This window comes from Mustela putorius, unplaced genomic scaffold (assembly GCF_011764305.1).
Source record: "Mustela putorius furo isolate JIRA1106 unplaced genomic scaffold, ASM1176430v1.1 tig00000929_pilon_pilon_pilon, whole genome shotgun sequence".
In the NCBI taxonomy this organism is placed as follows: domain Eukaryota; kingdom Metazoa; phylum Chordata; class Mammalia; order Carnivora; family Mustelidae; genus Mustela; species Mustela putorius.
This window is the reverse complement of record NW_025421520.1, coordinates 4970237-4982426: the sequence shown is the minus strand read 5'-3', so window position 1 is coordinate 4982426 and position 12190 is coordinate 4970237. Positions and strand designations below refer to the sequence as shown.

The window sequence follows — 12190 nt, the reverse complement described above, 5'->3', positions numbered from 1 at the left end:
CAGCTTTGGAGTAATGTATTCACATTATGTAGCACTCTAAGGTATCTTCTGCCAAGAGCACTCTCTCCTTTTACAGCTCTATCACCTCCAGACCAACAAGTGTCTGGTGGCCCAGGGACGTCCAAGTCAGAAAGGAGGCCTGGTGGTGCTTAAAGCATGTGACTACAGTGACCCAAGTCAGGTGAGTCATGCATGCCTCCGGGCTCAGCCGGTCCTTGGAAAGTGTCCTTCAGTGAAGGGAACTTGGGGTGGTCCCTGAGGAGGGAGGGAGGTTTGGAAGACCCTGGAGATTTTACTCTTGACTCTCCTTAGCTGACATGGTTTAAGTAAGGAATGACTTTGTGTGCTTTGTATATTTTTCCTACCTTTGCTCCTGTGTGTTAGAAGCATCCTTTGTACTCTGCAGTCACACAGCAGGTCCAAAGTGGCAAAGGAGGGGCACCTGGGTGGCTCAATGGGTTAAGCCTCTGCCTTCGGCTCAGGTCATGATCTCAGGGTCCTGGGATCAAGCCCCACATCAGGATCTCTGCTCAGCGGGGAGCCTGCTTCCCGTACCCCACCCTGCCTGCCTACTTGTGATCTGTCAAATAAATAAATAAATAAATATTTTTTTTTTAAAAAGTGGCAAAGGAAGGGCAGGCACATTACAGAGGAAATGAATTATTATCTTCAGTAGAGTTTTCTCTGAAAGCCAATTTCTCCTAGTTTAGTAGTCCCATCAGAAGAAACCATAACAAAAAACAGTTTATTTCATTCACATAACCTGTTCTCACGTAATCTTTCCAATGGTGTTAAAGTAGGCCTAAAAATAAGCTAAAAACTTAGGTAAGTTTGGAACAGTAATATCAGACTGACTTGTATCTGATGGAAGTCTTATCCCCGGTTGTGAAACCGCACACCTCTGTGGTCCGAGCACGTCACAGGGAGGGGATTTTCATTCCCACTTGCGTGCCAGGGATGGCCCCAGTCAGGACTAAAATGGTCAGACCATGTGTGTTCTCTAAAATGTCATAGAAGCCCCTCTATATCTAGGGAAGCTTGCAAAGGATGGAAGATGTCATCCACACTAGAAAATAGGATTCAGAAGGGGTTCTGTGCTGTGTCTGGGTCTGAGAGGTATCAGACTCCCGGACACCAAAGTGTCCAGCTGGACTGCTGCCTCGCTGGCTTTGGTTACATGAGACCACTGAGCTTTGTTCCAGAAAATGGGAGAAGTTTGAAGAAATGGAGTTACATGCGCCTGTTTGTTGGGATCACGTAGATCTGTACTGATCCTGTAACCACCAGCCACATGGAGCTCTTTACATTTAATTAAAATGAAATAAGTTATGTGTTTCCTCATGTTGGACAACACAGGTTATAAAACATGAGCATGGTTGCAGAAAGTTCTATTTTTAGAACTGTTCATGTTAATGGAGACAGCACACATAAATTTTGGGCCTGGAGGTAGAAATAACTAATGAGTAAAATAATTCAGAGATGAAAGTATATTCCTTGTGGATTTAGTGAAGGTGCAGTTTGGAGAATAAGTTGTTCCTCACTCTTGTCCCGTTCAGCCAGTTTTAGGTCTTTGTTTCTGAAAGATCTGCACAGAGATCTGACAAAGATCAAAAGGTCTTTGTCCTGAAAGATCTGCACATCTAAAGAAAAAACCCATTTCTGGGCCCTCCGAGGAAATCATCATCTCAGCCTAAATGCTGTGGTGATCTGGGGTTAGAGCAGAACTTTCCCAGGATGACGTGTGTATGGGCTCCTGCGTGCACGGCCCAGCTGAGGCATGTGTGCGCGGACAGGCTGCGCTGCCTAGGGATGGGGAGCACCGCAGGACTGGGAGATGCTAGAACTAGAAAGGTCTCCAGTCACGTGCTCAGTTAACTGAGTCAGTTAAATTCAAAGTTAACCACTGTTTCGGTTTCTTCCTGTGATTACACTTCCTGTTCTGTGTCTGTTCGTTCGTTCATTCCATTTTCAGGTGGCGGAGCTGACGCTGCGTACACGTGACTCAGGGTTGCGGGTCTCTCCCTGCTTTCTGAGACACGTGGAGTAGCCCCGGTCTACCCCCACGGATAGGTGACCCGGAGCACAGCCCAAATTTCAGATCTGAAGAGGACCTTGGAGTTTTCTGATCTTTGATTCTCTTCCTCAGATTTGGATTTATAATGAAGAGCACGAGTTGGTTTTAAATAACCTCCTTTGCCTGGATATGTCAGAAACTCGCTCTTCAGACCCACCACGACTCATGAAGTGCCACGGGTCGGGAGGATCCCAGCAGTGGACCTTCGGGGTGAGGAGCTTGCCGGGGAGGATGGGAGCGCATGAGGAAGCAGGTGGAGCTAAGGGGGGGCAGGGCAGATGCCCTCCTAGTTTAGCTGACAGAAAGTAGTTCTGAGTTTGTCGTATCATTAAATAAAGCATCGGAGCTAGTCCACATGTCTTCTGGATCTCTCTGTCTTCTCTACACATTCTGGCAGCAAAGCCTTTTAAGTTAAAGCCAGGAATTGTGGGTATATTTTTCTTGCTACTTTTTTTCCAGAAGAGTAATCGGCTGTACCAGGTGTCAGTTGGACAGTGCCTGAGAGTGGTCGATCCACAGAGTCACAAAGGCTATGTTGCGATGGCGATCTGCAACGGCTCTTCCTCACAACAGTGGCATCTGGAAGGTTAAGCGGATGTGGCGGTCGGCGTGGTAATTCATCAGGGTCCACCTCCGCTGTGCGCTGTGAGGCTTGAGAAGTTGCTGGTTACAGGAAAATCCCCGAAATGATTTCCTGATTAAGTAGAACCACTTTTGAGAGGATAAGACCCAGATGTACTAGAGACTGGCGCACAGATGGTCATCAGAAAGTGAGGGAATCTGTTTTACCAAGACATTAACATCACTTCTGAGCTGCTAAGGAATTTCTTGCTGATGGTGAGAAATTAGGATACAGTTTTAACTCTATAAAGGGTCAGGTTTGCACAGAGGACAAAGCCAGGCAATTGGCGTTTCTGTTCACACTTATTTATGCTTTTTAATCCCTTTAATAATGGAATGGCATTTCTCTGATCAAGAACTTGTCATGATTTCTTTTTTTAGAAGGACTTCACAGAAACGCATTTTTTTTTCTTTTACTTATATTATCATGTCCTAAATAATTTTAAACAGACTGAATCTACATTACTTTTAACTTCAGAGGACCTCCTTTATAAGATTATATATTTAAGAGGCAGTTAACTATTATAAATTATTTTGATGAATTATGGTACTATTGACATTAAAATAAAGGGTCCTTTTGATGATTTATGTGGGACTTTTTGTCTGCTCTTCTTGTATTGGGGTCTCTGATCTGCGTGCAGACCACCATGTGTGTATCACATGATGAGCGCGATACCTGGGTTCGGCTAGTGAGCCAGTAAGTGAGGTCGCAGCACCATTCCTTAGCTTGAACTGTGTGAACTTGATGCTGAAAGTCTGTGAATTTGGATAGTTTCCACTAAAGCTGCCTATGAATCATCCAGGTAGATTTGCTAAGTAGGAATTTGGTACAGAGGTCAAGATCCATCCTCAGAAATCCAAATTCAGATTACTGATTCAGTTTCATTGCTGGTCATCGGTCTGTTCAAATTTTTTATTCCTGCTTCAGTTTTGGTAGGTTACGTGTTTCTAGCAGTTTGTCCCATTTCTTCTAAGATGTCTGATTTGTGGGCATCTAGGTTTTCATAGTCTGTTACAGTTGTTACTTCTCCTCTTTCATTACTTTGTTAATTTGGGTCCTTTTTTTTTAATGAGTGTGACTAGACATTTATCAGTTTTTCAGAGAAACAGTTCCTGGTCTCATTGAGCTATTCTGTTGTTTTTTTAGTTTCCATATCCTACATTTCTGATCTTGACTATTTCCTTCCTTCTGCTGTGTTTATTTCCTTTAGGTGTAAGGTTAGGTTTGAGGTTTTTCTTGCCTCTTGAGGTAGGCTTGTATTGCTGTATACTTCCCTCTTAGAAGCACTTCTGCCGCAACCTGAAGATTCTGGACTGTTGTCCGTGTGATTTTTTTCTTCTTCAGTAGCATGTTCTGTAGCCTTCATGTATTTGGATTAACCTCCATGAAATTGAATCTGTAATCAAAAAACCCCTCCCAAAAGTGAAAGTCCGAGATGAAACAGCTTCACAGGCAAATTCTTCCAAACAGTTAAAGAAGAGTTAATACCTTTTCTCAAACTTTTATTCCAGAACATAGAAGAGGAAGGAGAACTACCAAACTCCTTCTGTGAGGCCAGTATCACTGTGATACCAAAACCAGATTAAAGACACCACAAAGAGAGAGAACTATAAGCTAATATCTCAGATGAATACAGATGCAAAAAATCCTCAACAAAATATTAGCAAACCAAACCTAACAATACACTGAAACCTCCTACTCCCAATTCCAGGATGCAAGGGGGTCAGTATTCACAAAACAGCAGAACCATATTATCATTTCAGTAGATGCAGAAAACAGCACTGACAAACTATAACATCCATTCATGATAAAAACCCTCAACAGAGTAGGTCTAGAAGGAATATACCTTAACATAATCAAGGCCTTATATGACAAATCCACAGCTAACATCATACTCTGGTGAAAAACAGCTTTTCCTGTAAGGTCAGGAATAAGAGATGTCCACTCACTGCCTTTATTCACCATTAGTGTTGGAGTCCTCGCCACAGCAATGAGACAACAACAAAATACAAGGCTTCTGAACTGGCGAGGGAAAAGTAAAACTCCCACTATTTGCAGAGGACATGATCGTATTTGGGCCCCCCAAAAACCGCTAGAACTGAGAAATGAATTCAGTGAAGTCACATAATACAAAGTCAGTGTAGAGAAATCTGTTGCATTCCTAGACACTAAAAATGAAGCAGCAAAAAAAATTAAAATCCCTTTTATAATTGCACCCAAAACAAAATATCTCATAATAAACTTAACTGAAGAGGTGAAAGGCCTATACTCTGAGAATTACAAAGAAATTCAAAACGACCCAAAGAAGTGGAAGAACACCCGTGCTCCTGGACTGAAAGAACAAATCCTATTAACATGTCTGCGCTGCCTGAAGCAGTGCGTGGACCGAATGCAGCCCCTAGCAGAATAACAAAACCCTTTTTCATGAAACTAGAACAGACAGTCCTAAAATTAGTGTGGAACTGTTAAATACCCCAAATAGCCCAGGCAATCTTGAAAAAAACTGGAGGTATCACAATTCCAGATTTCAAGTTCTATTACAGAGTGGTAATAATTAAAACAATATGGCACTGGCATAAAAATAGATCAATAGAATAGAAAATTTAGAAATAAACCTGTAATTATATGATAAACTAGTCTTCAACAAAGAATAAATACAACAAGGGGGAAAAGGGCAAGTTAAAAGAGCAGAGAAACAGAAGAAACATTAACATTAAAGGTCAGAACACAAATGAAATAGAAAACAAAAATAGAAAAAAGCTGGATTAAGATCACTGAAATGAAATTTATAACAATATAACAAATTGGTGTTGGGAAAACTGGTCAGCTACAGGCAAAACAATGAAACTGGACCACTTTCACGATACACAAGAATCAAGTGGATTAAAGACTGAAACGTCAGATCAAAAGCCATCAACATCCTTGGAAGTGAGCATAGGGTGCTTTCCCTGACATCGGTCATAGTAACATTTTGTAGATACAGCCTCCTAAGGGAATTAAAAGTAGAAAGAAATTTTGGGGAGTACATAAAAATAAAAGGCTTGTGCACAGCAAAAGAAATAATGTAACTAAAAGCCTACTGAATGGGAAAAGATTTGAAAATGACATATCCAGTAAAGGGTATGTGTGAGTGTGTGTGTGTGTGTGTCACAACATTCAAAAAACAATCCAATTAAAAATGGGTAGAAGACTGTCTTCAGACAGACATTCTTCCAAAGAAGACGTCCAGATGGCCAACAGATGCATGAAAAGATGCTCAACACCACTCCTCGTCAAGGAAATGCAAATCAAAACTGCAGTGAGGTGTCCCTTCATACCTGTCAGAAAAGCTATACAGAAACACAGAAACAACAAATGCTGGTGAGGCTGTGCTCCTGCACAGCTGGTGGGAAGGCAAGCTGGTGCAGCCGAATGATATGTGCTGCCGAAGTGAGCACACATATTTATCCATAAAAAAGAAAATGAAATCTTGCCATTTATAACAGCATATAGAACTAGAGAATATAATGCTAAGTGAAATAAGTCAGATAAATATAGTTTATGTTCTTGCTCACATGGAATTTAAAAACAATGAGCAAAGGCAAAAAAAAAAGGGGGGGGGGGTGTGTGGAGACAAACCAAGAAGCAGACTCTTCATACAGAGAACAAACTGGTGATTACCGGAGGGGAGGTGGGTGGGTGGGGGATTAAAGAGTGCATTTACCACAATGAAAAAAAATACAAACTTAGGAATCATCTTTGCACCCTGTAGATGTCCAAATACAACGGGAGGTTCTTTCCACCAAAATTGTGTCTCAAAGGAGGCACAGTCTTCCAGGGTCCTTTTCTTAGTTATCTTATTTTAAACCACAAAGCCCCATATTAGAAACCTGTTGGAGAATAATATATTCTATATATTTTATCTTTTGTCATTCACCTTCAAAGACCACAGACGGTACATACAGAAAGCAGCAAGATGGCATTAAGGATTTTCTGTGCTTATTTGAGAGAGACTGCACAAGCAAGGGTTTGGGGCGGGAGCAGAGGGAGAGGGAGAAGCAGACTCCCTGCTGAGCAGGAGCCCAATGTGGGGCTTGATCCCAGGGTCCTGGGATCATGATCTGATCTGAAGGCAGACGCTTTATCAACTGAACCAACCAGGTGCCCCCAAGAAATTCACTTTAAATATGAAGGCACAAATATGGTGAAATATGTGCACATGGGATGCTAATTGAAAAGTATCTGAGGTAGCTATATTAATGTCACACAAATTTTGAAGCAAAAACTATTACTAGGAATGGAAAGGACTGACCTAGTAATAAAGGAGTCCATTAATAGGAAATAATTCCAATGTTCTTATAACAAACTTCATAACAGAACTTCAAAGTATGTGCCAAAAGGAGAAACAGTCTACAACTACTAGTAAAATTTCAACAAACCTCTCAATAACTGAGGAAATACACAGGCAGAAAAAAAAATCAGTAAGATATAGAAGACTTGACAATACTATCTACCAATTTGACATGATTAACAATTATGGAACATTCTACCTGACAAGACCAGACAGTATATGCTGCCTTTTCAATTACACTTGAAACATTTACCAAGATAGGTCATGTGCTGGGATATTAAGTCTCAATAAATTTATACAAATCCAACTTGTGCAAATTATATTAGAAACCAACAATAATATTAAGTCAATAATAACATACCTGGCAAATTTTCAAATATTTGAAAATCCACCAGTAACATACTTCCCAGAATCCTGTGGGTCAAAGAAGTTACAAAGCTATTTGAACTGACTGAAAGTGAAAACACAACCTACCAAAGACTGGAGGGTGCAGCTAAAACAGTACTTGGAAATTCTATAGCACTGAGTACGTATATAAGAAAAGGATAAATCTTAGTATCAATGACTTAAGCTTCCACCTTAAGAAAATAGAAAAAGGAAGGGCAAGTTAGAAGAGCAAAGAAGAAATACCAAATGTCAGAACACGAATGAATGAAATAGAAAACAAAAATAATGGAAACAATTAAAGCTGGGTTAAGAGCAGTGCTGAAACAAATGGAAAGATATTCCTTGCTTGCGGATTAGAAAAATACTGTTAGAATGTCCATATTACCCAAAGCAATCTATAGATTCCATGCAATCCTTATCAAAATGCCAGTAGCACTTTTTACAGAACTAAAATACCAGAATTTATAATGGAACCAGAAAGTCCCCAAAAAGCTAAAGCAATTTTGAGAACAACACTGGAGGTATCCGAGCAAAGTAAGAGTCCATACGTAAACCCATGCTTATGTGACCAACTGCTCTACAACAAAGACAAGAATATATAATGGGGAGAAGATGGCCCATTCAGATAAATCCTACTGGGAAAACCGGATAGCTTCATGCTAAACAATGACACACTTCATTCCATCATACCTAAAACTCAACTCAAAATGGATTAAAGACCTAAATGTGAGTCCTAAAGCCATTAAAACTCCTAGACGAGAACACAGTAATGTCTTAGACATCAACTGTAGCGACGTATTTACAGATCTCTCCTGAGGATGGGGAAGCCAAAGCAAAATAAACAGTTGGGGCTGCACCAAAATAAAAAGCTTCTTGACAGCAAAGGCAACCAACAAAACAAACCTACCGCCTGGTAGATGATATTTTTAAATGGTACATCCAACAAGGAGTTAATATCCAAAATATGCCCAGATGTGTCACAGAATCACACTGAAAATACATACAACTGAACACACAAGACAGTGTGATCAAGCATGGGCAGAGAGGGGTGCCTGGCTGGCTCAGCTGGAAGAGCAAGCTCCTCGATGGTGGGGTCATGAGTTTGAGCCGCACATTGGGTGTAGAGATTACCAGAAATGGGGGGTGGGGCGGGCATAGGACCTGAACTGACAGTTTTCCAAAAATATACAAATGACTGACACATGAAGGGATGCTCAACATCACTCAACATGAGGGACATACAAATCAACAGCACACCCCACACCTGCCCAAGGCAAGAATCAGACAAGAACTAAGTCTTGGCAGGGATGAAAACGCAGAGAAACGACCTCTCATGCCCTGTTGGTGGGAATGTAAATGGGGGCAGCCACTGTGGTAAACAGTATGGAGGTGCCTCAAAATATTAAAACTAGAAATGCCATGTGATCTAGTAATTCCACTTCTGGGTATTTACCAAAAGAAAACAAAAAATATTAATTCAAAAAGATACAATCTATGTTTACTGCAGTATTATTATGTACAATACCCAAGACATGGAAGCAGCCCAGGCGTCCATTGACAGACGAAGGGATGACGATGCATGCGCGTACACAACAGAACAGTGCTCGGCCATAAAACAAATGAGATCTTTCCATTTGTGACAGCATGGACTGTCCTAGAGGGTATTACACTAAGTGACATAAATCTGAGATAACAAATGATTTCACTTTAATGTGCAGCAGAAGACAAAATGAACGAAGCAGAAACAGACCCATAACCAAACAGATCTAGTGGTTGCTAGAGAGGAGGGGGTTGGAGGGGGTGGACGAAGTGGATGGAGGGTGTGGGAGGAACAGGGTTTCAGTTATAGAACAAGTGAGTCACGAGGATGAAAAGCACAGCACAAGGGAGTCTAGCCAGTGCGACTGTGACAGTGTTTCCAGGTGACAGGGATGCAGGCGAAGCAAGCGGAGTCCAACGTCCAGACCTGTACGGCCCACCGGGTTGCATACCTGTGACAGCGCTGCGTGTCTGCTGCACTGCAGGTTAAAAAACAAAAGTATCGGGGGAAGAGTCAAGATGGCGGAGAAGTCGCAGCTGAGACATCAGGTAGCAGGAGATCAGCTGGATAGCTTATCTAACCCTTGCGAACATCTACAAATCCAATGGGAAATTGAAGAGAAGAAGAGCAACAATTCTAGGAACAAAATCAACCACTTTCCGAAAGGTAGAGCCTGCGGAGAAGTGAATCCAAAGCGACGGGAAGATAGACCGCGGGGGGAGGGGCCGGCTCCCGGCAAGCGGCGGAGCAATGGAGCACAAAACCGGGACTTTTAAAAGTCTGCTCCGCTGAGGGACGTTGCTCCAGAGGCTAAACCTGAGTGAAGCCCACGCCGGGTCGGTGTGGTCTCAGATCCCGCAGGGTCACAGAAGGTCTGGGGGGTGTTTGAGTGTCACAGAGTTCGCAGGTATTCAACCTGGGGAAGCCGACTAGAGACAGAGCCCAGTGAGCTCTGAGCTCGGGGTTACCTTGAACCGGTCACAGGCTCGGGAGCTCGGAGCGGCTGGAGGCCACGGAGATGGAAGCGACCGGGCGCTTTTCTCCAAGTGCGACCAGAGGCCAGGGAGACGGGAGAGATTGAGCGCTATTCTCTGAGGGCGCACTGAGGAGTGGGGCCCCGGACTCTTGGCTCCTCCAGGCCAGAGACCAGGAGGCCGCTATCTTCATTCCTGTCCTCTGGAACTCTACGGAAAGCGCTCAGGGAACAAAAGCTCCCGAAAGGGAACCCGAGCGGATTACTCAGCCCAGCCCCTGGTAAGGGCAGCGCAATTCCACCTGGAGCAAAGACACTTGAGAATCACTACACCAGGCCCCTCCCCCAGAAGATCAACAGAAATCCAGCCAAGACCAACTCCACTCACCAAGGAGAACAGTGGAATTCCAGAGGAGGAGAAAGCAAATCTTGACAAAATGACAAGGTGGAAAAACTCACCATTAAAAAAAAAAAAACAAGAAGCAGTACCGAAGACTGGGGACCTAATCAATACAGACACTGGTAACTAGAGTTCAGAATGATGATTCTCAATGTTCTACCCGAGCTCAAAAAAGGCATAGAAGATATTAGAGAAACCCTCTCCGGAGAGATAAAAGCCCTTTCTGGAGAAATAAAAGAATTAAAATCTAACCAAGTTGAAGTTAAAAAAAGCTATTAATGAGGTGCAATCAAAAATGGAAACTCTTACTGCTAGGATAAATGAGGCAGAAGAAAAAATTAGTGACATAGAAGACCAAATGACAGATAATAAAGAAGCTGAGCAAAAGAGAGACAAACAAATACTGGACCACGAGGAGAGAATTCGAGAGATAAGTGACACCACAAGACGACACAACATTAGAATAATTGGGATTCCAGAAGAAGAAAGAGAAAGGGGAGCAGAAGGTATATTGGAGAGAATTATTAAAGAGAATTTCCCTAATATGGCAAAGGGAACAAACATCAAAATCCAGCAGATGCTAAGAACGCCCCCAAAATCAATAAAAATAGGTCAACATCCCATCACCTGATAGTAAAATTTACAAGTCTTAGCAACAAAGAAAAAATCCTGAAAGCAGCCCGGGAAAAGAAGTCTATAACATACAAGGCTAAAAACATTAGATTGGCAGTGGACCTATCCACAGAGACCTGGCAGGCCAGAAAGAACTGGCATGATATATTCAGAGCACTAAATGAGAAAACCATGCAGCCAAGAATACTATATCCAGGTAGGCTATCACTGAAAATAGAAGGAGAGATAAAAAGCTTCCAGGACAAACAAAAACTGAAAGAATTTGCAAACACCAAACCAGCTCTACAGGAAATATTGAAAGGGGTCCTCTAAGCAAAGAGAGATCCTAAAAGTAGTAGATCAGAAAGAAACAGAGACAATATACAGTAACAGTCACCTTACAGGCAATACAATGGCATTAAATTCTTATCTCTCAATAGTTACCCTGAATGTTAATGGGCTAAATGCCCCAATCAAAAGACACAGGGTATCAGAATGGATTAAAAAAAAAAAAATCAGTATGTTGCCTAAAAGAAACTCATTTTAGACCCAAAGAGACCTCCAGATTTAAAGTGAGGGGGTGGAAAACAATGTACCATGCTAATGGACATCAGAAGAAAGCTGGGATGGCAATCCTTATATCAGATCAATTAGATTTTAAGCCAAAGACTATAATAAGAGATGAGGAAGAACACTACATCATACACAAAGGGTCTGTCCAACAAGAAAACCTAACAATTTTAAATATCTATGCCCCTAACATGGAAGCAGCCAACTATATAAACCAATTAATAACAAAATCAAAGAAATACATCAACAATAATATAATAGTAGGGGACTTTAACACTCCCCTCACTAAAATGGACAGATATCTAAGCAAAAGATCAACAAGGAAATAAAGGCCTTAAATGACACACTGGAACAGATGGACATCACAGATATATTCAGAACATTCCATCCCAAAGCAACAGAATATACATTCTTGTCTAGTGCACATGGAACCTTCTCCAGAATAGATCACATCCTGGGTCATAAATCAGATCTCAACTGGTATCAAAAGATTGGGATCATTCCCTGCATATTTTCAGACCACAATGCTCTGAAGCTAGAACTCAATCACAAGAGGAAATTTGGAAAGAACCCAAATACATGGAGACTAAACAGCATCCTTCTAAAAAATGAATGGGTCAACAACGAAATTAAAGAAGAATTGAAAATATTCATGGAAAAAAATGATAATGAAAACACAACG

At 41.7% G+C, this 12190-nt stretch overlaps 1 protein-coding gene across 4 annotated transcripts in view; it reads left to right on the top strand.

Annotated features, from left to right (window-relative positions):
* Positions 1 to 3283, top strand: part of GALNT11 (polypeptide N-acetylgalactosaminyltransferase 11) — a 52553-nt gene extending 49270 nt beyond the window's left edge. For all 4 annotated transcript variants that reach the window (XM_045086344.1, XM_045086345.1, XM_045086347.1 and 1 more), the window contains 3 exons: positions 77 to 181; positions 2147 to 2284; positions 2534 to 3283. In XM_045086344.1, coding sequence (XP_044942279.1) covers positions 77 to 181; positions 2147 to 2284; positions 2534 to 2665 — 375 coding nt within the window. In that variant the 3' untranslated portion in view covers positions 2666 to 3283. The remainder of the gene's footprint in view (positions 1 to 76; positions 182 to 2146; positions 2285 to 2533) is intronic.
* Positions 3284 to 12190: the final 8907 nt, after the last annotated feature.